Source organism: Takifugu flavidus, chromosome 15 (genome assembly GCF_003711565.1).
Source record: "Takifugu flavidus isolate HTHZ2018 chromosome 15, ASM371156v2, whole genome shotgun sequence".
NCBI classification, from domain to species: domain Eukaryota; kingdom Metazoa; phylum Chordata; class Actinopteri; order Tetraodontiformes; family Tetraodontidae; genus Takifugu; species Takifugu flavidus.
The window spans coordinates 5,376,191-5,403,384 of record NC_079534.1 but is presented as its reverse complement, the minus strand read 5'-3'; the positions used below and the strand labels follow the sequence as shown (position 1 = coordinate 5,403,384).

At 52.1% G+C, this 27,194-nt stretch overlaps 2 protein-coding genes and 3 gene segments (V, D, J or C); 2 read left to right on the top strand and 3 right to left on the bottom strand.

Annotated features, from left to right (window-relative positions):
• Positions 1-764, bottom strand: LOC130538860 (T cell receptor alpha variable 38-1-like; the record flags this gene model as incomplete). The annotated part of the segment is given in 2 exon segments: positions 1-305; positions 388-764. Coding segments are annotated over 2 exon segments (351 nt in total), but the record flags the coding sequence as incomplete, so codon positions are not given.
• A 6,562-nt stretch (positions 765-7,326) lies between these two features.
• On the bottom strand, positions 7,327-7,920 carry LOC130539341 (T cell receptor alpha variable 38-2/delta variable 8-like). The segment is given in 2 exon segments: positions 7,327-7,743; positions 7,826-7,920. Coding segments are annotated over 2 exon segments (390 nt in total).
• A 4,977-nt stretch (positions 7,921-12,897) lies between these two features.
• Positions 12,898-13,946, bottom strand: LOC130538989 (T cell receptor alpha variable 38-2/delta variable 8-like). The segment is given in 3 exon segments: positions 12,898-12,903; positions 13,318-13,628; positions 13,697-13,946. Coding segments are annotated over 3 exon segments (363 nt in total).
• A 581-nt stretch (positions 13,947-14,527) lies between these two features.
• On the top strand, positions 14,528-19,567 carry LOC130538663 (armadillo repeat-containing protein 1-like). The gene is given in 9 exon segments (XM_057056492.1): positions 14,528-14,767; positions 15,563-15,755; positions 15,836-15,927; positions 16,489-16,574; positions 16,577-16,651; positions 16,654-16,676; positions 16,755-16,871; positions 17,789-17,863; positions 18,656-19,567. Coding segments are annotated over 8 exon segments (822 nt in total). The 5' UTR covers positions 14,528-14,767; positions 15,563-15,593; the 3' UTR covers positions 18,848-19,567.
• Positions 19,568-21,006: 1,439 nt separating this feature from the next.
• LOC130538662 (cytochrome P450 7A1) lies at positions 21,007-26,753 on the top strand. Of its 2 annotated transcripts, XM_057056490.1 has the most exons (6): positions 21,007-21,152; positions 22,853-22,989; positions 24,441-25,052; positions 25,527-25,733; positions 25,804-25,982; positions 26,102-26,753. In XM_057056490.1, exons 1-6 carry the CDS (start codon positions 21,082-21,084, stop codon positions 26,387-26,389), a joined length of 1,494 nt encoding a protein of 497 aa, XP_056912470.1. In that variant the 5' UTR covers positions 21,007-21,081; the 3' UTR covers positions 26,390-26,753. The 2 variants fall into 2 exon arrangements, with proteins under 2 accessions (XP_056912470.1, XP_056912471.1); XM_057056491.1 differs by lacking the exon at positions 22,853-22,989 and having other exon boundaries at positions 21,082-21,152.
• Positions 26,754-27,194: the final 441 nt, after the last annotated feature.

Here is a 27,194-nt window from a genome sequence, read left to right as displayed (position 1 = left end):
CAGAGCACAGTAGTACACTGCAGAGTCTGACAGCTGAAGCTCCTGGATCTTCAGAGGAGCTGATTTCATGGTGGGGTTCAGTGTGGAGGAAAATCTCTCCTTAAACTCATCTTCTGTTGTCCCCTTACCGAAGGTGAACCTGCTCAGGATGAACTGGGGTCTGCTGGTCCCATCCTGTTTGTACCAGAAGATGTAGACCTCTGTGACTGTGCTGGTGTAGTTACAGTCCAGTGTGACTGTCTGGTCTTCTGCTGCCATCTCCTCTGCTTTTGGTTGCAGCACAGTGTCTTTTTGGGTTCTGCACTCTGGAAAACAGACAGCATGAAGGTGCTCTCAGGGAATCGTACTCACATCCCTCTGGTGGGACAGACAGAGTTGTGTTCATACCAGCCCACAGAGTTGCCATCCACAGTGAGACGAACAGAGGAGTCATGTTGAGGAACGGTGAGCTCCAGCCACAATGAAGAGCTCTGTGATGTCTCCGTGTAGTCTTCTTCAGACCTCAGACGGGTTTGAGAAGGAGGAGCCTGACCAGAGGAACTGAGCTCCATCACAAGCTTCTACTGACAGCTTCACATCCTCCAACTCACTCATTATTTCTACTGTCTCTAGATGGAGACCTCGACTGTAAAAACAAGGACTACCTGAGAGTTACCAGCACAGGAGCATCAAAACGTCACAACCAAACACAGATGAAATCCCTTTCCTGATCTGATTCAGAAGGTCTGTTTGCATCTCACAGCTCTGGTGCCAGATGAGGGTTCCCTCTACCTGGGGGTGAGGGAGACGGTGGTCTACAGGTCCTGGAGGCCTATGGTCTTGGAGAAGTACCGGTCCTGCATGCCTACAGGTCCTGGAGGCCTACGAGTCCTGGAGGTCGACAGGTCCTGGAGGTCTATGGATCCTGGAGGCCTATGGGTCTTGGAGGAGTACCGGTCCTGGATGCCTATGGGTCTTGGAGGAGTACCGGTCCTGGATGCCTACAGGTCCTGGATGTCAAACAGCCCTGGAAGTCGACAGGTTCAATCACACAAAGAATAAGCAGAAGCTCAAGTCAATGAAGAGATTGTAGTTGCAGTTTTCTTTGATGTGGAGAAAGTGTTTGACATGATGTGGAGGGAGGGGCTGCTGGTAACATTGCAGTTCATGGTGATAGCGGGGAATATATTTAACTGGCTAAGGGATTTTTTTAAGTGATGGTGCATCCAGGTGAGGATAGGAGCAGAATTATCAAGACATACATCGTTGAAAATGGTCCACCACAGGGGAGTCTGGTCGGTCCAACTAATTTTTGAATAATAAACGATATATTCTCAGATATTCCAGAAGGTCTGGGGAGGTCTCTGTGTGCAGATGATGGAGCCCTTAGGAAAAGAGGAAGGACCTACCAGTAAATTACAAAGAGGATGCAGGAGGGAATAGGTAACGTTGAAAGATGGGGAATTAAATGGGGCTTGTTGGATCGCAATACTTCTCATGTGTCACTGCTCATCTGCGTGTTCTTTGAATGAAGACCTCAAGAAGAAAAATGCCAATTTCAAAATGTATTTAGCAATAGAACCAATTCAAGATACAAATATTACAGAGCTCCGGGCCAGTTCCTAACCCTACAATAACAGAGTCAATTGCCAGGGCATGAAGTCTGACAACCTGACTATCCCTTGGCCCAGTCTTTTATAGAAACACAGATGCAAATTATCGATGCTCATACAGTCCAATCCAGTTCTTCTGCTTGGATGACCTCGTCCTCTTCTTCCAGTCCCATTGGATGTTGGTACAGTCCTTGTTCTCCGTTGTCTTCCCAGATGGCCAGGTCAAAGTTCACATTCCTCCTGCAGACAAGCTTATCAACACCACCATGCTGTCCCGTTTTACGATGTATGTTTAACCCCTTCAGCCTGTTCTGGTTCTGCGATTACAAGTGTCTAAACAACAATCCTGTCAAGGGAGGGTCACTGATCTTTGTTTACACTTGCTAATGATTCTACCATGCCTAACTTCTAAACTACTTCTAAGAGAACAGGAACATATGGTAGAACACATAATAACAAGGTAAACACAACTCTTCAGGCTTTAGGTTTTCATCTGAAAAGACAAAGGTGATGTTTATTACAGAAAGAGGGCAGTAGAGAGCAATCTGAGGCTGTATGGGAGTGTGTTAGAGAGCGTGGAGAACTTCCACTTCCTTGGTGTTGACTTTGGTCAGAGGCTGAACTGGACGGAACAGATCAATCAGGTAGTGGAGAAATGTGAAGTTGAATATAATGAGATGTCTTGTGGGACAGCAATGAGGAGCTGATTTCATATCAAGGATTTCTGTTTATGTGGCTTTGATCACATCTTGAATAGACGATGGGTTTATGGATCAGCAGCAAAGTCAGCATGAACTGTGCTGCATATGATCCAGGCACAAGCACTTCCACTGTGTCTGGGGGCGTCAAAACCTCACCTGTCTGCCCACTCCAGGTAGAGGCAGGGGGGGGGATGCCACTGTGGCTGAGGAGGAAACAGTTGGCCGCTAATTACTGGAGAATTTCTGCTCTCAGCATGGTTAGACACAGAGGAGCACACCTCCTCCTGGGTCATGTGGCCCTCTGGTGTGACGAAGGCTTCCAGGAGCTGGGTGCTGTGTTGTTGTAGACAGGTTGTGGGTTTCCTGTCACTCTGGGCCTCACAGCACAGTCGTACACAGCAGAATCTGGAACTGCAGCAGAGGACACCTGCAGATCCACTCGGTCTCTGGACTCGTTGGAGGAGAACTTTGGCCGTGATCTGAGAGTTGCTGCAGGTCAGCACACTGGCAGCAGCTTCTTGTAGCAGCTGGACTCTCCAAGTTTTGGGAGTTTTTCCATCTCAACAGGAGAGATTTTAGATGTCTGTGATTCCATTCCAAGATGGCGCCCAGAGCGGTCGCCTTGGTGTCTTGCTGCGTTCTTGTTTGTCTGTTTTTGTTTGTTAATTGTGTGTCTGCCTGCTCTTACACCCGTGAAGAGCTACTAAACATCAGGACTCTCACCCCCACGGACTTACTTCCAGTTTTTTCTGGCTCCTGCAGCCGACCTGGTTCACTTTTTGGCCCAAAAGGTGAGACGGCGGAGGAGAGGAAGACGGGCCGGTGCCCTGGCGAGACTACGCAGGAGAGGCTCGCGCACGGCGCTGCCTGGGATCTTTCTGTCCAACGCCAACTCACTTTGGAACAAAATGGACGAGCTGAAGTTGCTGATGCGGATTAAAGACTTCTCCACCTCGTGTGTTCTCTGCTTCACTGAAACCTGGTTCAGGAAAGAGACACCGGACAGCGCGCTCCTCCTCGGGGGATTCCAGCTGTTCCTCCTCGGGGGATTCCAGCTGTTCTTCCTCGGGGGGTTCCAGCTGCTCCTCCTCGGGGGATTCCAGCTGCTCCTCCTCGGGGGGTTCCAGCTGCTCCTCCTCGGGGGATTCCAGCTGCTCCTCCTCGGGGGATTCCAGCTGCTCCTCCTCGGGGGATTCCAGCTGTTCCTGGCGCTCTCTGGTGAGAGAGCAGGCGGTGGAGTCTGCTTCTCCATCAGCAGCGACTGGTGCACTGATGTGACCGTGATCTCCCAGCACTGTTCTCCTGCTGTGGAACACCTCTTCATCAACTGCAGACCCTTCTATTCTCCGCGTGAGTTCGCTTCATTCGTTCTGGCCTCTGTTTACATCGCGCCAGACGCGGACGTGCGCGAGGCTCAGCGCACGCTCGCGGACTGTATTCAACAAGTGGAGCGGACCCATCCCGACGCTCTGGTTATCGTGCTTGGTGACTTTAATCAGAGCAACCTGAGATACGAGCTCCCCAGGTACAAACAGTTTATCAAATGCCCCACCAGAGCAGAGAACACGCTGGATCACTGTTACACCACACAAAACAGTGACGACGAGTATCGGGCCGTCCCCCGTGCTGCACTAGGACTGTCTGATCACGTGATGGTCCACCTGATCCCCACATACAGACAGAAACTCAAACTAACAAAGCCATCCGTGAGCACCACGAAGAGATGGACCAGTGAGGCTGTGGAGGAGCTGCGCACGTGCCTGGATACAACTGACTGGGACATGTTTAAAGGGGCCACACATGATCTGGATGAGTACACGGACACTGGGACCTCATATATCCACTTTTGTGAGGAGCGCATTCTACCAACGCGCACTAGGGTGAGTTACTCCAATGACAAGCCCTGGTTCACACCCAGACTCAGACAGATCAGGAAAGAAAAGGAAGCAGCGCTGAAAAGTGGAGACAGAGACAGAGGCCAAATACCGGTTTAGCAAGGAACTGAGGAGAGCTAAATCTGTGTATTCGGAGAAACTTCAGCAGCAGTTTACTGCTAACGACTCTACTTCCGTGTGGAGGCCTGAGGCAGATCACCCACTACAGGCCTCAGGCTCCAGAGGGTCAGGACGAGGAAGCCCTGTCAGAGCCTGTCCCTCCACTATGCCCAACACCTCCCCCCCCCCCCCCCCCCCAGTGTAGCTGCCCCCATGGACCTCACTCCATCAAAGGCAGTCCCCTCCTCCTCCCCCCCCTCCACTCACCATCAGTCCCCCCCCCATCACTCACCATCAGTCCCCCCCCTCCTCGCCCCTGGCCCGGACGGCGTGTCTCCCTCCACCCTGAGGCACTGGGCAGAGGAGCTGACTCCTGTCTTCACAGACATCTTCAACTCCTCCCTGGAGTCGTGCCAGGTGCCAGCCTGCCTCAAAACCTCAACCATCGTCCCTGTCCCCAAGAAGCCACGGATCACTGGGCTTAACGACTACAGACCTGTGGTGCTCACCTCTGTAGTCATGAAGTCCTTAGAGCGCCTGATCCTGCCACACCTCAAGTCCATCACCACCCCCCTCCTGGATCCACTGCAGTTCGCCTACAGAGCCAACAGATCTGTGGACGACGCGGTCCACCTGGCCCTTCACTCCACCCTGCAGCATCTGGACTCCCCGGGAACCTACGCCAGGATCCTGTTGGTGGACTTCAGCTCTGCGTTCAACACCATCCGCCCCGCTCTGCTACAGGACAAGCTGTCCCAGCTTAGTGTGCCTGCCTCCCTCTGCAGGTGGATCACTCACTTCCTGACGGATCGGAGGCAGCATGTGCGGCTGGGGAAGAGTCTCGGACTCTGTCACCATCAGCACTGGATCACCCCAGGGCTGTGTCCTTCCCTCCCTCTCTTCTCCCTGTATACTAACTGCTGCACCTCAAGCCACCAGTCTGTCAAACTGATCAAGTTTGCGGATGACACCACCCTCATCGGCTCGTCTCCAATGGCAACGAGACTGCCTACAGGAGGGAGGTGGCTCGACTGGTGTCCTGGTGCGGACACAACAACCTGCAGCTGAACGCTCAGAAGACAGTGGAGATGATTGTGGACTTCAGGAAAGTCACAGCCCCTTTGCCCCCCTTGCCCTTATGGACTCCCCCATCACCATCACGGACTCCTTCCGCTTCCTGGGCACCACCATCACCCGGGACCTTAAGTGGGAGCCAACCATCAGCTCCCTCATCAAGAAGGCCCAGCAAAGGATGTTCTTCCTACGGAAGCTGAGGAAGCTCAAACTGCCTCCCAGGATGTTGGCGCAGTTTTATATGGCCATCATGAAGTCCATCCTCACCTCCTCCATCCTCCCCTCCTCCATCCTCCCCTCCTCCATCCTCCCCTCCTCCATCCTCCCCTCCTCCATCCTCACCTCCTCCATCCTCCCCTCCTCCATCCTCACCTCCTCCATCCTCCCCTCCTCCATCATGGTGCTATGCTGGTGCCACCGTCAGGGACAGACTAAGGCTGAGAAGGTGATGGGCTGCAGGCTTCCATCCATCCAGGACCTGTATATCTCCAGGACCCGGAGGTGTGCAGGTCGGATCACGGCCGACCCTTCCCACCCTGGTCACAGACTGTTTTCCCCCCTCCCCTCAGGCAGGAGACTACGGTCCATTCGCACCAGAACCTCCCGCTACACTAACAGCTTCTTCCCCTCTGCCATCAGGCTGCTGAACACCAAGTGACTCATCACTTAAGCACCATGAACAGCAGCCAGTCAGACTCATAACAATACATTACTCCTCATGGACCTGCACTATTTCTTACCACTCACTATTTATGTATATACTGTATATAAGTCTTATTTTATTTTATTTATCTTATTCTAGTGTGGTGTTGATGTCTAGTGTTATGTTGAATGTCGCAGCGGCACACCATGACAAATTCCTAGTTTGTGTAATACTGTGTATTACATGAACAATGGCAATAAACCTTCTTCTGATTCTTCTTCTTCTGATTCTGATGAGATGCCATCACATCTCCTGACAGGAAGAGACGCTGTGTGTCGCCCTCTAGCGGCCGCTGCTCAGTGTGGCCTTACTGTGGAGGTTTTAGTGCGCACTTCTGCTGCTTCCTGTCACTGTGGGCCTCAGAGCACAGTAGTACACTGCAGAGTCTGACAGCTGAAGCTCCTGGATCTTCAGAGGAGCTGACATCTTATTGATTAAAGCAGAAATTCTCTGTGGATCTGAAGGTTTCTGCTTGGCACGAAGAAGCAATTTAGGAAATTTGTTGTTTTCCTGTTTGTACCAGAACAAATACGGGTTTGTGTTGGTGGTCTGAAAAGTACAGTCCAGTGTAACAGTGTCTCCTTCAGCAGCAACAACATCTTCTGGTGGCTGCATCACTTTGTCTTCTCCTCTACACTCTGATGAAGAAGAACATGCAGGAATCACTCAAGATGATCCACTGAGTGGCTCAAAGAGTTTCCACATCTGACACACACAGTTCTGGCCTCTAATGTGAGGCAGTGGCAGCGTGTGGTTGTCTGGTACCTACCAAAGCAAAGAGCAGCCAGAAGAATCCACAGCCAAGGTTCCATCTCTGCAAGAAGCTCCAAAGCAGCAGGAGAAACTGTCTGATGTTCAACATTCGGTGGTGGCCTTGTTCTCTTCTGGCAGCTCTTTCTGCTCTCAGCATGGTTAGACACAGAGGAGCACACCTCCTCCTGGGTCATGTGGCCCTCTGGTGTGACGAAGGCTTCCAGGAGCTGGGTGCTGTGTTGTTGTAGACAGGTTGTGGGTTTCCTGTCACTCTGGGCCTCACAGCACAGTCGTACACAGCAGAATCTGGAACTGCAGCAGAGGACACCTGCAGATCCACTCGGTCTCTGGACTCGTTGGAGGAGAACTTTGGCCGTGATCTTAGAGCCTCTGACCATGTGATAAGGTTACTTCCTGAGATATACAGGAGGAACTCTGGAGCTTCTCCTGGATATTGGTGATACCAGAAGAAATGATCAGGGCAAGATGAAGAAAACTTTGTCATCACGTCTCCTGACAGGAAGAGACGCTGTGTGTCGCCCTCTAGCGGCCGCTGCTCAGTGTGGCCTTACTGTGGAGGCTTTAGTGCGCACTTCTGCTGCTTCCTGTCACTGTGGGCCTCAGAGCACAGTAGTACACTGCAGAGTCTGACAGCTGAAGCTCCTGGATCTTCAGAGGAGCTGATTTCATGGTGGGGTTCAGTGTGGAGGAAAATCTCTCCTTAAACTCATCTTCTGTTTTCCCCTTACCGAAGGTGAACCTGTTCAGGATGAACTGGGGTCTGCTGGTCCCATCCTGTTTGTACCAGAAGATGTAGACGTCTGTGGCTGTGCTGGTGTAGTGACAGTCCAGTGTGACTGTCTGGTCTTCTGCTGCCATCTCCTCTGCTTTTGGTTGCAGCACAGTGTCTTTTTGGGTTCTGCACTCTGGAAAACAGACAGCATGAAGGTGCTCTCAGGGAATCGTACTCACATCCCTCTGGTGGGACAGACAGAGTTGTGTTCATACCAGCCCACAGAGTTGCCATCCACAGTGAGACGAACAGAGGAGTCATGTTGAGGAACGGTGAGCTCCAGCCACAATGAAGAGCTCTGTGATGTCTCCGTGTAGTCTTCTTCAGACCTCAGACAGGTTTGAGAAGGAGGAGCCTGACCAGAGGAACTGAGCTCCATCACAAGCTTCTACTGACAGCTTCACATCCTCCAACTCACTCATTATTTCTACTGTCTCTAGATGGAGACCTCGACTGTAAAAACAAGGACTACCTGAGAGTTACCAGCACAGGAGCATCAAAACATCACAACCAAACACAGATGAGATCCCTTTCCTGATCTGATTCAGAAGGTCTGTTTGCATCTCACAGCTGTGGTGCCAGATGAGGGTTCCCTCTACCTGGGGGTTAGGGAGACGGTGGTCGACAGGTCCTGGAGGCCTATGGATCCTGGAGGTCTACAGGTCCCAGAGGTCTACAGGTCCCAGAGGTCTTCAGGTCTCGGAGGAGTCCAGGTCCTTGAAATCTTCATGTCCTGGAGGTCTTCGGGTCTCGGAGGTCAAAGAGTGCTGCAGGTGTACAGGTTTAATAACTAAAAGGAATCAGCAGAAGCTGATTGATTATCTTTTTTTTACGTTTTTTTTAAGTGAATTTAATGGAATCTATAATACAGAATAATACAATTAATGTTTGTGTTTTTTCAAATGAATCTGATAATTCGGATCTTTCAATCAAATCAAATCTCAGTCATAATCGTTCTCTTTAAGATAAGATAAAACTTTATTGATCCCACATCGGGGAAAATCACATGTTACAGAAGTAGCCAGTGATATACAACACTAAAAGAAAAAAAAACTATTTTCTTATGTACATTATACATCATATACAGAGGGGGAAATTATATACAGAAGGGAATATTAGACTATATGAAGAAAAATGAATGTGCAAATAAGAGATTCCGGAGGTAGAATGATTAAGTAGTGTGGAGAAAATATGCCAACCCTGGGTTATTGGTGCTGCATTAAGAGTTGTGCATGTTGAACAATCTGACAGCAGTTGGGATGAATGACCTGCGGTCACGTTCCCTTTTACACCGTGGGTGTAACAGTCTGCTGCTGAAGGAGCTGCTCAAGGCCCCCACAGTCTCGTGTAGGCGGTGAGAGGGGGTGTCCATAATGGATGTCAGCTTGGCTAACATCCTCCTCTCACCCACCTCCTCAATGGAGTCCAGAGAGCAGTCCAGGACTGAGCCAGCCCGTCTGACCAGCTTGTTGAGTCTCTTCCTGTCCCTCTCTGAGCTTCCACAGCTCCAGCAGACCACAGCGTAGAAGATCACCGATGCCACCACGGAGTCATAAAAAGTCCAAAGCAGTGACCTGCACACTCCAAAGGACCTCAGTCTCCTCAGCAGATGGAGACGGCTTTGGCCCTTCTTGTACAGGGCGTCTGTGTTATGAGTCCAGTCCAGTCCATTGTTGAGATGAACACCCAGGTATTTGTACTCCTCCACGATCTCAATGTCCAAACCCTGGATGTTCACGGGTGCAGTGTGAGGAGCCTTCCTACTGAAGTCGATCACCACCTCCTTTGTCTTGCTGGCGTTGATGCGCAGATGGTTCAGTTCACACCAGGCGACAAACTTGGTGATGACCTCCCGGTACTCCAGTTCGTTCCCCTCAGACACACGTCCAACGATGGCTGTATCATCTGAGAACTTCTGGAGGTGGCAGCTGTCCGAGTTGTGGCTGAAGTCCGATGTGTAGAGAGTGAAGAGGAAGGGAGAGAGAACTGTACCCTGCGGTGCCCCCGTGCTGCAGACTACCACCTCGGACTCACAGTCGCGGAGCCTCACGTACTGCGGTCTGTTGGTGAGGTAGTCGGTGGTCCAGGCAGCTAGGTGACCATCGACTCCGGCTCCCTCCAGCTTGCCTCTCAGCAGTGATGGCTGGATTGTGTTGAAGGCACTGGAGAAGTCAAAGAACATGACTCTCACAGTGCTCCCGGTGCCCTCTAGGTGTGAAAGTGACCGGTGCAGCAGGTTACATTTTTAAAGTTTTATTAAACATTACCAGAGAAAGAGACACTTCCAACTCATCACTAAATCGTCCCAGAATTTGACACTCAAAAGTCAGACACATCTGTGTTCAACATTTTGTTCATCACATCTCTGGACAGGAAGAGACGCTGTGTGTCGCCCTCTAGCGGCCGCTGCTCAGTGTGGCCTTACTGTGGAGGTTTTAGTGCGCACTTCTGCTGCTTCCTGTCACTGTGGGCCTCAGAGCACAGTAGTACACTGCAGAGTCTGACAGCTGAAGCTCCTGGATCTTCAGAGGAGCTGACGTCTTATTGATTAAAGCAGAAATTCTCTGTGGATCTGAAGGTTTCTTCTTGGCCCGAAGAAGCAATTTAGGAAAGTTGTTGTTTTCCTGTTTGTACCAGAACAAATACGGGGATGGGTCGGTGGTCTGAAAAGTACAGTCCAGTGTAACAGTGTCTCCTTCAGCAGCAACAACATCTTCTGGTGGCTGCATCACTTTGTCTTCTCCTCTACACTCTGATGAAGAAGAACATGCAGGAATCACTCAAGATGATCCACTGAGTGGCTCAAGAGTTTCCACATCTGACACACACAGTTCTGGCCTCTAATGTGAGGCAGTGGCAGCGTGTGGTTGTCTGGTACCTACCAAAGCAAAGAGCAGCCAGAAGAATCCACAGCCAAGGTTCCATCTCTGCAAGAAGCTCCAAAGCAGCAGGAGAAACTGTCTGATGTTCAACATTCGGTGGTGGCCTTGTTCTCTTCTGGCAGCTCTTTCTGCTCTCAGCATGGTTAGACACAGAGGAGCACACCTCCTCCTGGGTCATGTGGCCCTCTAGTGTAAAAGAGTCTCTCATCAGGTCTCAAGATGAAGAAAACTTTGTCATCACATCTCCTGACAGGAAGAGACGCTGTGTGTCGCCCTCTAGCGGCCGCTGCTCAGTGTGGCCTTACTGTGGAGGTTTTAGTGCGCACTTCTGCTGCTTCCTGTCACTGTGGGCCTCAAGCACAGTAGTACACTGCAGAGTCTGACAGCTGAAGCTCCTGGATCTTCAGAGGAGCTGATTTCATGGTGGAGTTCAGTGTGGAGGAAAATCTCTCCTTAAACTCATCTTCTGTTTTCCCCTTACCGATGGTGAACCTGCTCAGGATGAACTGGGGTCTGCTGGTCCCATCCTGTTTGTACCAGAAGATGTAATCACTTGTGGCTGTGCTGGTGTAGTGACAGTCCAGTGTGACTGTCTGGTCTTCTGCTGCCATCTCCTCTGCTTTTGGTTGCAGCACAGTGTCTTTTTGGGTTCTGCACTCTGGAAAACAGACAGCATGAAGGTGCTCTCAGGGAATCGTACTCACATCCCTCTGGTGTGACAGACAGAGTTGTGTTCATACCAGCCCACAGAGTTGCCATCCACAGTGAGACAAACAGAGGAGTCATGTTGAGGAACGGTGAGCTCCAGCCACAATGAAGAGCTCTGTGATGTCTCTGTGTAGTCTTCTTCAGACCTCAGACGGGTTTGAGAAGGAGGAGCCTGACCAGAGGAACTGAGCTCCATCACAAGCTTCTACTGACAGCTTCACATCCTCCAACTCACTCATTATTTCTACTGTCTCTAGATGGAGACCTCGACTGTAAAAACAAGGACTACCTGAGAGTTACCAGCACAGGAGCATCAAAACGTCACAACCAAACACAGATGAAATCCCTTTCCTGATCTGATTCAGAAGGTCTGTTTGCATCTCACAGCTCTGGTGCCAGATGAGGGTTCCCTCTACCTGGGGGTTAGGGAGACGGTGGTCTACAGGTCCTGGAGGCCAGTGGGTCCTGGAGGCCTACGTGTCTTGGAGGAGTACCGGTCCTGGATGGCGACAGGTCCTGGAGGTCTACAAGTCCTGGAGGCCTACGGATCCTGGAGGAGTACCGGTCCTGGATGGCGACAGGTCCTGGAGGTCTACAAGTCCTGGAGGCCTACTGATCCTGGAGGAGTACAGGTCCTGGAGTTCTACAGGTCCTGGAGGTCTTCAGGTCTCGGAGGTCAAAGAGTCCTGCAGGTGTACAGGTTCAATAACTAAAAAGAATGAGCAGAAGATGATTGATTATTTTTTCTTTACGTTTTTTTTAAAAAGTGAATTGAAAGGACTCCTCTGTGAACCATCGCCTTATCGTGGTGGAGGAGTTTGCGTACCCTAATGAGCCTGAGAGCTATGCTGTCCGGGGCAGTTTGCCCCTGGTAGGGTCTCCCAAGGCAGATTAGTCCTAGGTGAAGGGTCAGACAAAAATGGTTCATAAGACCCATCATGGTACAGCCAAAAGGGAAGCAGCGTACCCGGTCCGGAAGGTTACCGGGGCCCCACCCTGGAGCCAGGCCTGGGGCTGGGGCTCAATGGCGAGCGCCTGGTGGCCGGCCTACGTCCATGGGGCCCGGCTGGGCCCAGCCCGAACCAGCTACGTGGATACTCCTGTCTCTAGTGGACCCACCAACCGCAGGATGAGCATGAAGGGTCCGGTGCAGTGTGGACTGGGCGGCAGACCAAGGCGGAGGCCTTGGCGGTCTGATCCTCGGTGATGGAAATTGGCTTTTGGAGCATGGAACGTCACCCCTCTGGCTTGGAAAGAGCTGGAGCTTGTGGGGGAGGTTGAGCGCTACCGACTAGATATGGACGGTCTCACCTCCACACATAGCGTCCGCTCAGGAACCCAAGTCCTTGAGGGGGGTTGGACACTTTTCTACGCTTGAGTTGCTCAGGGTGAGAGATGGAGAGCGGGGGTGGACTTTTTCCTTGCCCCCAGACTCTCTAGTTCGACGTTGGGGTTCTCGCGGTCGAGCGAAAGGGTTGCTTCCCTGCGCCTTCGGGTCGGGGAACGGTTCTGACAGTTGTTTGTGCGTATGCACCAAACAATAGTTCAGAGTACCCGCCCTTTTTGGAGGATCTAGGACGGGCGCTGGGCGCTTAACCGATCTGTCATGGTGAAGAAGGAGCTGAGCCGGAAGGCAAAGCTCTCGATTTACTGGTCGGTCTACGTCCCAGTCCTCACCTATGGCCATCAACGTTGGGTTATGACTGAAAGAATGAGATTGCGGATACAAGCGGCTGAAATGAGTTTCCTCCGCAGGGAGGCCGGGCTCAGCCTTAGAGATAGGGTGAGAAGCTCGGACATCCGGGAGGGGCTCGGAGTAGAACCGCTGCTTCTCCACATTGAGAGGAGTTAGTTGGGGTGACTCGGGCATCTGGCTAGGATGCCTTCCAGACGCCTCCCTTTAGAGGTGTTCCGGACATGTCCCACTGGGAGGCGGCCTCGTGGCCGGCCCAGGACTAAGTGGAGAGATTACATCTCTCACCTGGCTTGGGAGCGGTTGGGGGTTCCCCCAGAAGAGCTGATGGAAGTGGCCGGGGAGGGGCTGTCTGGGCATCGGCCGCTGCTCATGTGGCCTTACTGTGGAGGTTTTAGTGCGCACTTCTGCTGCTTCCTGTCACTGTGGGCCTCAGAGCACAGTAGTACACTGCAGAGTCTGACAGCTGAAGCTCCTGGATCTTCAGAGGTACTGATTTCATGGTGGAGTTCAGTGTGGAGGAAAATCTCTCCTTAAACTCATCTTCTGTTTTCCCCTTATCACCTTTGACCCTGCTCAGGATGAACTGGGGTCTGCTGGTCCCATCCTGTTTGTACCAGAACAAGTTCGGGGATGTGTAGGAGGTCTGAAAAGTACAGTCCAGTGTAACAGTGTCTCCTTCAGCAGCAACAACATCTTCTGGTGGCTGCATCACTTTGTCTTCTCCTCGACACTCTGATGAAGAAGAACATGCAGGAATCACTCAAGATGATCCACTGAAACAGATCAGTGAGCAGGCTTACCTGTAAGGACCATCAGAACCAGGATGTGTCTCAGCCAGTTGTTCATGTTGGCACAAGAAGGGAGGAGGAAGACAAATATTAATATTCTGATGGATCTTTTAGGTGGTTCCTCCTCTTCATGTGATGAACAATTCTAAACATGTGACCAATGACGTCACTATGAGTCTCACCCACTGGTGAGCTCAGATGCCTTCAGCTATGGTTGTCACACACACACACACGCGCGCGAGCGCGCGCGCGCGCGCGCACACACACACGTGGTTTGATTGATTGATTCAACGTCGGTTTCCTCCCCTCTTAATCTTGTCTCAGACCAGGTGAGATGTCGCTCCAAAAAATTTGGATTATTCAGATTTGATCTGGATCGAATGGGAAATGCGTCCATTCAAACGTAAATAATACGACAGGCACTATTTTAAATAAAGTCTTCTTCTGTGCACTGCAGTGGTGATACGGTGGTACTTGAATTGCTTCACAGCTGCCTTTCGGAACCGCACCTGGAGCGGACATCGGTGAAGCCGGTCCACATTCTGGACTGCATTATAATTGTTGGGGGGATCTGGGTGGGACGTGGGCGCGTGCGCGAGCATTTAGCCGCCTCCCGGGACGAGGCGCTCTCGTGCGTGTGTTAATAACTGCGCGGATACTCGATATCAACACCACATTAACACATTGCTATTGTTGAAAATTGTGGACGTGTAAAACGGAAATGTGGACTTTGATTAAATGGTTGAATAAACAGTTGCGTGACGGCTACAGGCACCGTTAGCATACTGCCTGTTGGCCAGCAGGTCACGTGGTCCACAAGTGTCCAATCACAGGCCTTAATGTTAGCTCCTCCCCCTCCGGTACGTCTACAGCAGGAAGAATCGCTGCTTTGTTGAAACCAGAACCTTAAACCGATTTATTGTCATTTGAGTCGAATTACATCCGTAAATATCTGTTCTCAGTTATCGGTCTGGAATCAACCGGTGTCGGTGTAGCTTCGTTGCGGAGCTCGTAGCCGAAGCTAACTGATGGTTAACAGCTAACATTAGCGGTTAGCCTCGTTTTCGCTGCCTGGACCATCAGGTGAGTACCGTTACACCCTCCAGAGGTTCGCTGAAACACGGCGGTACTGACCCGGAACACTCCGTCAATGTGTCCAGAATATATCCGAGCCGGTAAATTAGGTGGGCAGAACCAGCACACATGTAGGTGACATGTTCAAACACTACAAGATGGTGCAGATTTAAAAAAGAAAATGGTTTTATTGAACTTTCCAAACATGTGGTGTGTTTGGCCCGAGGGGGTCTCCAAGGAGACAGTCCTCGGAACAGACTGATGTCCAGAGGACGTCCCCGAGGGTTCAGGTGAGACCAGACATGGAGAAAGGTGAAGTGGTGCTGCTGACCCAGGTCACCCATGCAGATGACCCGCGTGTCTCTATCAGACTCACGTCCCAACCGACGGAACCGGTTCTGTCTCTGCTGCTTTGATGTGTCAGTTCTGTGTTCTTTCATCCTGTGACGGAGAGACAGTTGTTACGCTGTGTCAGCTCCAGTCAGCCTCAGTCCCTGATGTGTTTGGGTAGCAAGGAGTTAACGTTGCCACCAATCCTTTACTCCTTCCATATTAGCCCTCATTATGGGATGGAAATATCAGTCCGGTCTCTCTAGTCCTGCGGGGTTAGGGTTGACATCACTGGCAACAGGTGAATCTGAAGCCACCTGTGTCCGCAGAAGCGCTACGGCTAGCTGGCTGCTCTTGTACCATTAGCCGTAGCGTGTGTCCTCCTGTGCCAGTACATGCATGTGTATACGTATGCGTGCCAACGGGCAGCTGTGTGAGCGTGTTGATTTGTGTTGTTTTGTGTGAAATCCTCAGTTGGACTTGAATGGGTGAGTAATCATCCGCCATGAGCGCGGAGCTGGACGCCCTCGCTGTGGTCAACCAGCTGCGGGACCTGGCCGCCGACCCCATGAACCGCAGGGCTATAGTCCAGGATCAGGGCTGTCTGCCAGGACTCATCCTGTTCCTAGACCACACCAACCCACAGGTGGTCTACTCTGCTCTGCTGGTGAGTTGCTCCCTGATTCGGGGTTCCTTCCTGTTGGGGGTGTGGCGTGTTTTCATCATATGACTGACTGTCGTTTGAAGGCCATTCGGTACCTGGCTGAATGTCGAGTGAACAAAGAGAAGCTGAAGGGGGAGCTGGGGATGATGCCGAGCCTTCAGAACGTCATGCAGAAGTGAGTGTGTCTCTGGGGCAGGAACTTTACGGGGACCCTCCTCCCGCTTGGCCCTCTGGGTGGTCGTGTCTCCACTGGGGGGTCGGACCCCGTCACCTGGGCGAGACGCAAAAGCAAAAATAGCAACAACCAGGACGGAGGTAAAGATGGAGGAGTGTGTTTAGTATTATTATAATGATTCTACACCAGACAGGCTCCTCTTCTGCTGGGTCACTTCCTGCTCTAGCTTTAGCCAATCAGCACCCAGTAAACCGAAAGCCCCTCCCATCTAAGTTCCTACCCTTACAGGCACAGGAACTCTGTTGGGTCCCATCAAAGTTCCTGTAATTGGACATTCTGGGGAGGCTCCTGCAGTGGAGACACACACCGTTTCGCTCCGGTAGAGGCAGGTTGTTCCTATTCATCACTGCCTTGAAATAATCTCTTCATTTTTGCTCGGACAGGACGTGAGCGCAGCAAACTAGCTTGAAACATCATTTTAGGCCCGACACGCTGCCGCTGCTCCGATGGACCTCGGTGTCTCTGTCTTCAGCAATATCTGCTGTGCAACAACTCCATCAGGTCCACCACGCCCGGGGAGACCAAGCTCCTGGCTGCTGGCGTCTACGAGCTCCTGCAGGCCTCCGGCGGGGCCGAGGGCGGAGCGTCCGGGAGCCGGCCGCCGGCCGCCGTAAAGCCCCGTTCTTCTTAGGCCGCAGCAACAAGAGGGCCAAGACCGTCGTGCTCCAGTCCAAGGCCTGGACGACCCGGTAGGTGGCCTTCAGCCCTCCGCTGGCCTTTCCCTCCACATCAGGGAAATAAATCCGTGTGGGTTTGGGGTGTTTCAGAGTCGCAGGCGTCTGTGTGAGGAGGTGCTGCTGAAGATCAGAGGAGTCATCAGCTTCACCTTCCAGATGACCGTGAGGAGGTGCATCGTCAGAGTCCGCTCAGACCTGAAGGCCCAGGTGAGTCCTCCTCCTCCTGCTCCTGCTCCTGCTCCTGCTCCTGCTCCTGCTCCTCCTCCTCTCCTCCTCCTGCTCCTCCTCCCTCTCCTCCTCCTCTCCTCCTCCTCTCCTCCTCCTCTCCTCCTCCCCCCTCCCTCTCCTCCCCCTCCTCCTCTCCCCCCTCCCTCTCCTCCCCCTCCTCCTCCTCTCCCCCCCCCCCTCCCTCTCCTCCTCCCTCTCCTCCCCCTCCTCCCTCTCCTGCTCATGCTCCTGCTCCTGCCCCCCCCTCCCTCTCCTCCCCCTCCTCCTCTCTCCCCCCCTCCCTCTCCTCCCCCTCCTCCTGCTCCCCCCTCCCCCTCCTCCCCCCTCCTCCTCCTGCTCCTCCCCTCTCCTCCTCTCCCCCCTCCTCCTCCTCTCCCTCCTCCCTCTCCTCCCCCTCCTCCTCCCCCCTCCCCCTCTCCCCCCCCTCCCCCTCCTCCTCCTGCTCCTCCTCCTCCCTCTCCTTCCCTTCCTCCTCCCTCTCCCCCCCCTCCTCCCTCTCCTCCTCTCCCCCCTCCCCCTCCTCCCTCTCCTCCCCCTCCTCCTCCCTCTCCTCCCCCTCCTCCCTCTCCCCCCTCCCCCTCCTCCTGCTCCTCCTCCTCCCTCTCCTTCCCTTCCTCCTCCTCCCTCTCCCCCCCTCCTCCCTCTCCTCCCCCTCCCCCCTCCCCCTCCTCCCTCTCCTCCCCCTCCTCCTCCCTCTCCTCCCCCTCCTCTCCCTCTCCCCCCTCCCCCTCCTCCCCCCCTCCTTCTCCTCCCCCTCCTCCTCCCTCTCCTCCTCCCTCTCCTCCCTCTCCTCCTCCCTCTCCTCCTCCCCTCCTCCCCCCTCCCCCTCCTCCCCCCCCTCCCCCTCCTCCTCCTGTGGCTCCTCCTCATCCCTGAATCTTGATGCTGCTCCTCAGGCTCTGGCTTCTGCGATCGCGTCCACTCAGGTGATGAGGGCTCAGCAGGTGGTGAGAGGAGAGACTGGAGACGAGGTCAGCTGATCCCAGTCATTCTACATCCAGTTCTCATCAGGACATAAATCCAGCCTCCACAGTGGTGATCAGCACCTCTGAGCGGTGCCTCAATATCCCGTTTCCATGACAGCCAGTTTGCTGTGATTCCCGTCCAATGCTGCTTTCACACCAAAAGAGTTCTGGTTCATCTTTAGTGAACGCCGGCCCAGCTGGGCTGAGCAGCGCTGTGACAGCCAATCACAGCCCAGCTGGACTGAGCAGCGCTGTGACAGCCAATCACAGCCCAGCTGGGCTGAGCAGCGCTGTGACAGCCAATCACAGCCCAGCTGGACCATCATGGAGCTTCATGACTCCAGTCTCTATCTATAGAGGAGGAAGGTGGGGCGACTGGGGATCCCTGGGAAACGGTGGGCCGCTCTCGCTCCATGTCAACAAGCACAGGACACACGGGACACCACTTTAGCCAGGTGACCCCCAGGTGACCCACAGGTGACCTACAGGTGACCTACAGGTGACCTACAGGTGACCTACAGGTGACCACCTGTGTGATGGTGATGATTGCTGGAGGGGATGGAGACATTTGATTGACACAAACAGGAAGGTTTTCATCTTCCTCTTAAAGTAGAGGGGGACTCGTCCTCCCGTACCTGGACAGGGAGGTGTGTCCCCAGCAGGGGGCCGCTAGCTAAAGGAGTGTTCGGGGTTCCACACTGTCAGTCAGCCCAGTCAGCCCAGTCAGCCCAGCACGGTGGTGCCGTGAAGAATAGCAGATATTCTAGTAATACCCAGCTCACGCTCCTGTCCTCTCAGGTGCTGATTCCCTTTGACGAGGACAGATCGCTGCAGACCGAGCCCAACGTGGACCTGCCCGACTACTTGCCAGAGGATGAAAGCCCGTCTCAGGAGCCCGACAAGGCGGTGAGCCGGGTCGGGCCAAGCCAGGCTGGGAACAGTTGGCTGGGTGCTGCCACCAACTTCATGTCCCGCTCCTTCTACTGGTGACTCCGCCCCCACCTGGCCCTCGATGGCCTGCCAGAGACTCACTCCCCCCGAGCCAGAGGATGAGCTGAAACGTACAGGAAGGATGCTTCACTTCCTGTTTGTGTATACGACTTCCTGCTGGTCGGTCAGCTCTGCCTTCAGTCCGTCACCACCTGGTTACCGTGATCCCGGCGCTGGCCTGGAGCTAGCAGGGTCAGGCTGGTTGTCTGGGGGCTTTGCTGCCCTCTGGTGGCTGACTGCTTTATGGTGGAGGAAATCAGACACAGGTGAGCTGATGTTGGAGGTTCTGAGTTACCTTAACAGGAGCCTCAGAGGATGTGGACCTTCACAGCTTTATGTTTTTCAGCAGGAAGTTAAATGTGGAGCAGAGGGACTGATGGGGCTGCAGGACTAACGGATCAGTGCCCCCCCCTCCCCCGGCATGTTGCTGCTCACTTTCTCCTCTCGTGACCTCATTCAGACGCTCTCTGTCCTCATCTGGTGCTGTTCCAGGTCATAGCCCCCCAGGTCATAGCCCCCCAGGTCATAGCCCCGCCCACATCATCCTGGCCCATCGTGTTTCGGAGGAGTTGAGGTTCCTGTGGCCTGCAGCCAGGACTGGAACATTTGGGATGTTGGTGTTCATACCTGCATTCTCTCCTCTCGTCTTCTGTATCTTTTGCATTTCTGCTGCCCCCTTCTGTCAGTCAGTGGTACAACATTAAAGCTTCAAAGAATTTAGAGTTTGTTTTTCCTCGATTTGATTTCTACATTAATGAAGAGAACCTGGTGAGGACGAAGACGGGGACAATTTGAGTTTCCTGTGTTTTGTCATCATGTTTCAGAATAAGAATATGCTAGATTTGATTTGGTAAAGCTTAAAGAAGATGTGATTTTATTTACAAGAAGGACAAGTTTCTCTGTTGATGTATCCTTTGATGATGCTTTTTTTTCTAGAGGACATTTTACAGAGACACCACTTTATGAAACCTGTTTTCCCTGCTGTTTTCTCTAGTTTCATCAAGTGGGTGGGATGGAGGGAAGGTGCGGACCGATCCGGCTGGGTTTTATTTTTATTCCCAGCTGAGGTCGGTTAGGAAGCTTCAGCGTTAGACGTTACGGAGATGATGAAATTATAGCTGCTAAGGTTGCTAACACACACGGTGTTGAGATGTCAAACACTCATTGTAAATGCGACATCAGGGGGGTTGATGATCACATTTGCATGAAGAATGGGATCTGGCTACCTGGGAAAACAATGGAAAAGAAGAACTCTACCAACACCAAATGGGACTGGAGGAAGAGGACGAGGACATCCCAGCAGGGGATCTGGATTGGATTGCATGAACATTGTGAATTTACATGTGTGTGACTATAAAAGACTGGGCCAAGGGATAGTCAGGTTGTCAGACTTCGTGCCCTGAGAATTAACTCTGTTGTTGCTAGGGTTATGAACTGGCCCGGAGCTCTGTAATATTTGTATCTGGAATTGGTTCTATTGTTAAATACATTTTGAAATTGGTACTTTTCTTCTCGAAGTCTTCATTCAAAGAACACGCGGATCGGCAGCTACACTTGAAAGGTATCGCGATCCAACAACGGGCACATGAGACAGTCGTAGGCCAACATATTGTGAGTAGGAAGTAGAGGACAATTATACCAAAGTTTGGTAAAAACTGTAAACAATAATGATCAAATCATTATTGGAGGGGGGGCTTCTGGATGGATGGATGAGGATGGATGGATAAACGTGTAAAAATGACAAAATGTAAAGGTACCGACTGTTCAGCCCGAGTGCAGTGACACATCAGGGTTTTAATAGGAACCATGATTGTAGATAGAATTATACTAAATAGTTTCATTTCTTTTGGCCTTTTCATGATGAGGGCTTCACAAAAGTAACAAAGGCACCCGGGAAACAGGATGCCAGCACCTAAATCGTCTCATGTTTTCATTTATTACTTTCTGAGCAGGAATTTATTCAATACTGTTCCAGGTCACGTTATAGATAATGTACAAGTAGTTTCATAACAACAGAGCCCATTATATCAGCACTTTTGTTCCGAAACGTCACAAGGCGGGACCGGATGCGACGTGTCTCGTCTACACTCGGCTCCGCTCGGCTCCACTCGGCTCCACTCGGCTCCGCTCGTCTACACTCGGCTCCGCTCGGCTCCGCTCGGCTCCGCTCGGCTCTACTCGGCTCCACTCGGCTCTACTCGGCTCCGCTCGGCTCCGCTCGGCTCTAGTGAAAGATGTCCGGGTTGCTGCTGCTCCTCGTAGGCGTCCTGTCGCTGCTCGTCTGCGTCCTCCGCCGCAGAATCAGGTCAGTTTAACGACCAATCAACGATCTTCTACTTCGATCTGTTATTGATCATCGATTAGTCCCTAATTAGCCGATGTTGCTAACACGTACAATAACACTAGTAGTAACTTTAAAAAACAACAAAAGTTCTCTCTGCGGTGTAAACTAGTATAGAAGTAGTACTGTAGTGTTATTACTGTAGTATTGCAGAATTATTACTGTAGTATTGCAGCATTATTACTGTAGTATTGCAGCAATATTACAGGAGTATTGCAGCATTATTACAGTAGTATAGCAGCATTATTACAGGAGTATAGCAGGATTATTACAGGAGTATAGCAGCATTATTACTGTAGTATTGCAGCATTATTACTGTAGTATTGCAGCATTATTACTGTAGTATAGCAGCATTATTACAGGAGTATAGCAGGATTATTACCGTGTTGTTGTATGATGATTGCAGTATTTACATGAGCATCTGTTTTTCATCTCATTTTTTTAAATAATTGTTTTGTTCAGATACAAATAAATATCCCAAGTGACTTTATTGTATTGTGAATCTAACTGGCAAAAACTGAGCTAAGACCATTTAAGGAAGAACTTTGGATTAAACGTCAGTCTTTGGTTGATGTAGTTGCTCTGTAACGAAGGTTCATGACCGAAGGCGAGCGATCAGTAACCTCCCTGATAACGGTGCATGGGTCCACGCACCATCCTGCCCTCAGTCACTGCACAAGACCGGGACAGTTGGACTCCTCCAGGCCTGTTCTGGTCAAGGACCATGGCCTTAAACTGGGAGGTGCCGATTCACTTGGCTGCCCAGAACCTGCTGAAGGTCAGGACCTTCTTCATGTCATGATGAAGCCAACAGGACATCGTCTGCAAAAAGCAGAGATGAAATCCTGTAGTTCCCAACTGGACCCCCTCTGGCCCCTGGACGCACCGAGAGATTTTGTCCTTAAAAATTCTGAATAGAACCGGTGACAAAGGGCAGCCCAGCCAGAGTCCAACAAGCACTGGAAGCAGGTCTGACTTACTGCCACAATGAGACCGGTCAGCCCTCAGCAGGGGGCCTCAGACCCCCCACAGAAGCACAGGACACCAGGAGGGACATGATGGACTGGTCGGGTAAACTCCCATCAACCCTCCTGGCGAGGGTATAGGGCTGGTCCAGCGTTCCTCGACCAGCGTCCCCCCAGCGTCCGAGGTTCCTTGATCCTCTCCAGAACCCTGGTGCAGACCTTCCCGGGGAGGCTGAGGCGTGTGATCCACCTGTATTTGGAGCACAACCTCTGCTCCCCCTTTGAGGGCAGCAGCCCAGGCTGCCAGACCAGACACTGTCCCGCCCACGCGACGCTGCAGAGGCCAAAACTCACCAAAGACATGGAGCTAAGACCATTTAAGGAACAACTCGTACTTCTAAAAACAGAAATAAAGATCAATATTGAGCCGGTTGTGCAGCGGAGCGGCACTGTCTGGCTATTAAGTCCTGACCTGAGGGTTCAGAACGTCCTCTCCTGGTGGACGTGTTCTGCTGGAGAACAGGTTGTGTGTGTGTGTGTGTGTGTGTGTGTGTGTGTGTGTGTGGTGTGTGTGTGTGTGTGTGTGAGGTCTGGCAGAACTGGGTCAGCTGGGTCCAGGGTCCAGGTGACCCAGCTGGGCGGAGCTAAAGGAGCTGAGCTGCCAATGATGGATGACGTTGTTGTTTGTTGGTGTTTCAGACGTGACAACGAGCCGCCGCTGGTCGCTGGCTGGATTCCGTTTGTTGGAAAAGCTGTTGAGTTTGGCAGAGACGCTCAGGGGTTCCTGCTACAGCAGAAGAAGAAGTTTGGAGATGTTTTCACAGTCCTCATTGCAGGTTTGGAGAGTAATCAAGGAGACTGCAGGGGTGTGAAGGTTATTGGCTCCATAGATGTGATCTAAACCAGTCTAGTGCTGTCCCTTTAATCCCAATCACATGGTCCAGTCTCTGTAACAGGATGCTGTGATCAACTGGATCAAAAGCAGCACTGAGGTCCAGCAGAACCAGCATAGAGACCAGTCCATGATCGGAAGCTATGAGAAGATCATTAGTGACTTTAAGAAGTGCTGTTTCTGTGCTGTGGTGAGCTCTAAAGCCTGACTGAAACATCTCAAACAGGCTGTTCCAGTAACTGAGTCACCTTCTCTAGAACTTTAGACACATCTGATAACACCAGCAGGGGGGAAGGGCTGTTCTGGGCTGGTGGACCAATCAAAGGCCAGCTAGCCAATTAGCAGCTATCCTGTAAACAATGGCATCACAATTATACACATAAAGACACCAGGGTCAAATATTGAGAACCAGAAGAGGACCAGTGTAGACCCCCACCTGGTTCCTCTCCTGGTTCCTCTCCTGGTTCCTCTCCTGGTTCCTCACTGTTGGCCCCTCAGACTGAGCTCATGTCAGTTGTTTCAGGAGGGTCCTCAAGCAGCTGTGGGCCTCAAGCTTGCTAGGACGTCTGTGCTGCTCACACACAACCAAAAGCCCAGGAGCCAGTAGCAGCACCTCTGTCACCTCTGACACCTGTGTCACCTCTGACACCTCTCACCTGTGTCACCTCTGACACCTGTATCACCTCTGTCATCTCTGTCACCTGTGTCACCTCTGTCACCTGTGTCACCTCTGACACCTCTCACCTGTGTCACCTGTGTCACCTGTGTCACCTCTGGCACCTCTCACCTGTGTCACCTCTGTCACCTCTGGCACCTCTGGCACCTCTCACCTGTGTCACCTGTGTCACCTCTGACACCTCTCACCTGTGTCACCTCTGTCACCTGTGTCACCTGTGTCACCTCTGTCACCTCTGTCACCTGTGTCACCTGTGTCACCTCTGTCACCTCTGTCACCTGTGTCACCTGTGTCACCTGTGTCACCTCTGTCACCTCTGTCACCTCTGACACCTGTGTCACCTGTGTCACCTCTGTCACCTGTCACCTCTGTCACCTGTGTCACCTGTGTCACCTCTGTCACCTCTGTCACCTGTGTCACCTGTGTCACCTGTGTCACCTCTGTCACCTGTGTCACCTGTGTCACCTCTGTCACCTCTGTCACCTCTCACCTCTGTCACCTCTGTCACCTGTGTCACCTCTCACCTGTGTCACCTCTGTCACCTCTGTCACCTGTGTCACCTCTCACCTGTGTCACCTCTGTCACCTCTGTCACCTGTGTCACCTCTCACCTGTGTCACCTGTGTCACCTGTGTCACCTGTGTCAACACCTCTGGGAAGCAACAAAACCAATGAATGCAGCCGCTGGGCCCTACTGAGGCCTCTCCTGTGCTCCTGCAGGTAAATACATGACCTTCATCATGGACCCTCTCATGTATCCAAACATCATCAAACATGGACGGCAGCTGGACTTTCACTCCTTCTCGGACTCAGTGGCGCCGGTCGTCTTCGGCTACCCTCCCGTCAGGTCCTGGAAGACCCCCAGCCTGCATGAGGACATCCAGCGTGCCTTTAAGCTCCTCCAAGGAGACCACCTCTGTGCCCTCACAGAGGGAATGATGGGAAATCTCATGATGTTGTTACGTCAGGACCATCTGGGGCGGAGACCAGGAGCAGGACCGGGATGGAAGTCCGGTGACATGTACGAGTTCTGCAGCAGGGTCATGTTCGAAGCCACATTCCTCACGCTGTACGGGATCCCCCAGGAAGGGGGGCGCCATGACGGGATGGATGAGCTGAGGAAGGACTTGTTCCAGTTTGACGGTTGGTTCCCATGGCTCGTTGCTGGAGTCCCAATTGGACTCCTGAGGCAAGCCAAGACCAGCCGGAACAAACTGATGAGATCCTTGTTGCCAATGAGGATTTCCAGTTGGTCTAACAGGTCCCAGTTCATCAGGCGGAGACAGGAGCTGGTTGAGAAGGTGGATGCGTTAAAAGACGTGGACAGAGCAGGTTAGTCTCACCTCACTGGTTCCCATGACTGTGCTGACCCGTTAGCACCTTATTTTAGGGCGCTAAATCTCTGACAACCTCTCAAATACTCACAAACCAACAAGGTTCTGGTTCCGATGCCAAACATTCTTCTGGTCTTGGAAATATCAACCTCCAGCTTGTTCACAGATCTGACAGAGTGAGACAGCAGAATAAACCTTGACAGGTGTGGGCGGTGCCAGTGTGGGCGGGGCCTGGGCCAGTGTGGGCGGGGTCTGTACCAGTGTGGGCGGGCCCTGGGCCAGTGTGGGCGGGGCCTCCAGTGTCACGCCTCCTCCTTATCTGAGAACGCTAACCTGCTCTAACCTGCTCATTTTATACCTGAAGCTAAAACGATTCCTGTCACAAAAATACCTTGTGTTTCGGTGCCAGTGCAGAAATTGATTAGTGATCAGAGGATGTCACGTTTCCGTGGTTACCTCTGTCTGTTGGCAGCTCATCACTTCGCCATGCTGTGGGCATCGGTGGCAAACACCATCCCGGCCTGTTTCTGGTCCATGTACAACCTGGTGAGTCACCCGGATGCTCTGCAAGTGGTCCGTCAGCAGATCCTCGATGAGCTGAAGCTCAGCGGCGTCCAGTTCAGCACAGACACAGACGTGACCCTCAGCAGGGACCTCCTGGACAAGCTCCTGTATCTGGGTAAGGCTCCGCATCGAAAGTTAGCGGCTAGCTAAACTGTGGTGACACAGGAGTGTTGCGTTTGTCTCAGAGAGCTCCATCAACGAGAGCCTGCGCCTGTCATCGGCCTCCATGAACATCCGAGTGGCTCAGGAGGACTTCAGTCTGCATCTGAAGAACGAGCGCTCGGCGAACGTCAGGAAGGGCGACATCATCGTTCTGTACCCACAGAGTCTGCACATGGACCCGGAGGTCTACGAGGACCCACAGGTGTGACCACAAAGGGGTGCTAACGCCTCCATCGTTAGCTCGTCCTTCTAGCAGACCCCAGAACCCATCACCGATCTCTCATGTTTTCTGGTCATCAATCTTCTCTTTTCTCCTGACAGACGTTCCAGTTCGACCGTTACGTCCAGGACAGCAAAGGGGGCTTCTTTAAGGGCGGCCAGAGGCTGAAATATTACCTGATGCCTTTCGGCTCCGGTTCGTCCATGTGTCCCGGCCGCCACTTCGCCGTCAATGAGATCAAACAGTTCTTGTGTCTCATGCTGCTCTACTTCAACCTGGAACTGGAGCCGGGTCAGACCAGGGCCACTGTGGACTCCAGCCGGGCTGGACTTGGAATTCTGTTCCCATCTGCCAAGGTCCACTTCCGCTACAGGTTACGCTGTGTCTAACGGCACATTCATCTGAGCACGCTTTCATGCTAACGTGCGACATGAAGAATGAAGAATTTCTCTGAAGGAATGTTTTGATTTGAATCTTTTTAAGTGATGCCAAATTTTTGCTGATGACATTTCAAGATTCTTTTCACACTTTTCATGTTTCAGAAAGGTTAGCTTAGCTTAGCACAAGGTACAAGAAGATAATACGAAGAATAATTTGATTCCAGTTTTCTTTTCATTGCATTTATCCTGCATGTGGGATTAAACATTCCCAACACACGATGTTCATGTTTATGAGTGATTCTATATAAAATGATCATATGCACGTTTCATTTTTCACAGGAAATGTTTGAATAAATCTTTCTACTTCTGAAAAGACTGGTGCGGTTGCTCTTCCTGTCCGGCCAGCTGGGTCTTAGCAACGATCACAGTGCCTAGTGGTGGATTATTAGAGCCCCTAAAAAGCTACAAATGCTGCTGCAAGTTGTGCTAATGTTCCCAAACCTGACTCAGGATCAGGATGACCCCAGTCAGGAGACCTGTCAGCTGATCATGGCTCGGAACCCCAGCAGCCTCGGCCGATAGCAGCAGAGCTAACATGTTGCTGAAGGTTCGCTGCTCCTGTTCAGGTTGTGAGATTAGTTTAGCTAGCATAAGTACTAGCTACAGAATGAGTGATGCTGAACGTTCTCACAGAAGAATATTTTTAGCTTCATCTTCCTCCTTTACCTGGACAGGGACCTGGATCCACAGCAGGGGGCTGGTAGCTAAAGGCTGGACCCCCATTCTACTGTTAAAGGTTCTGGAACCAGCAGTA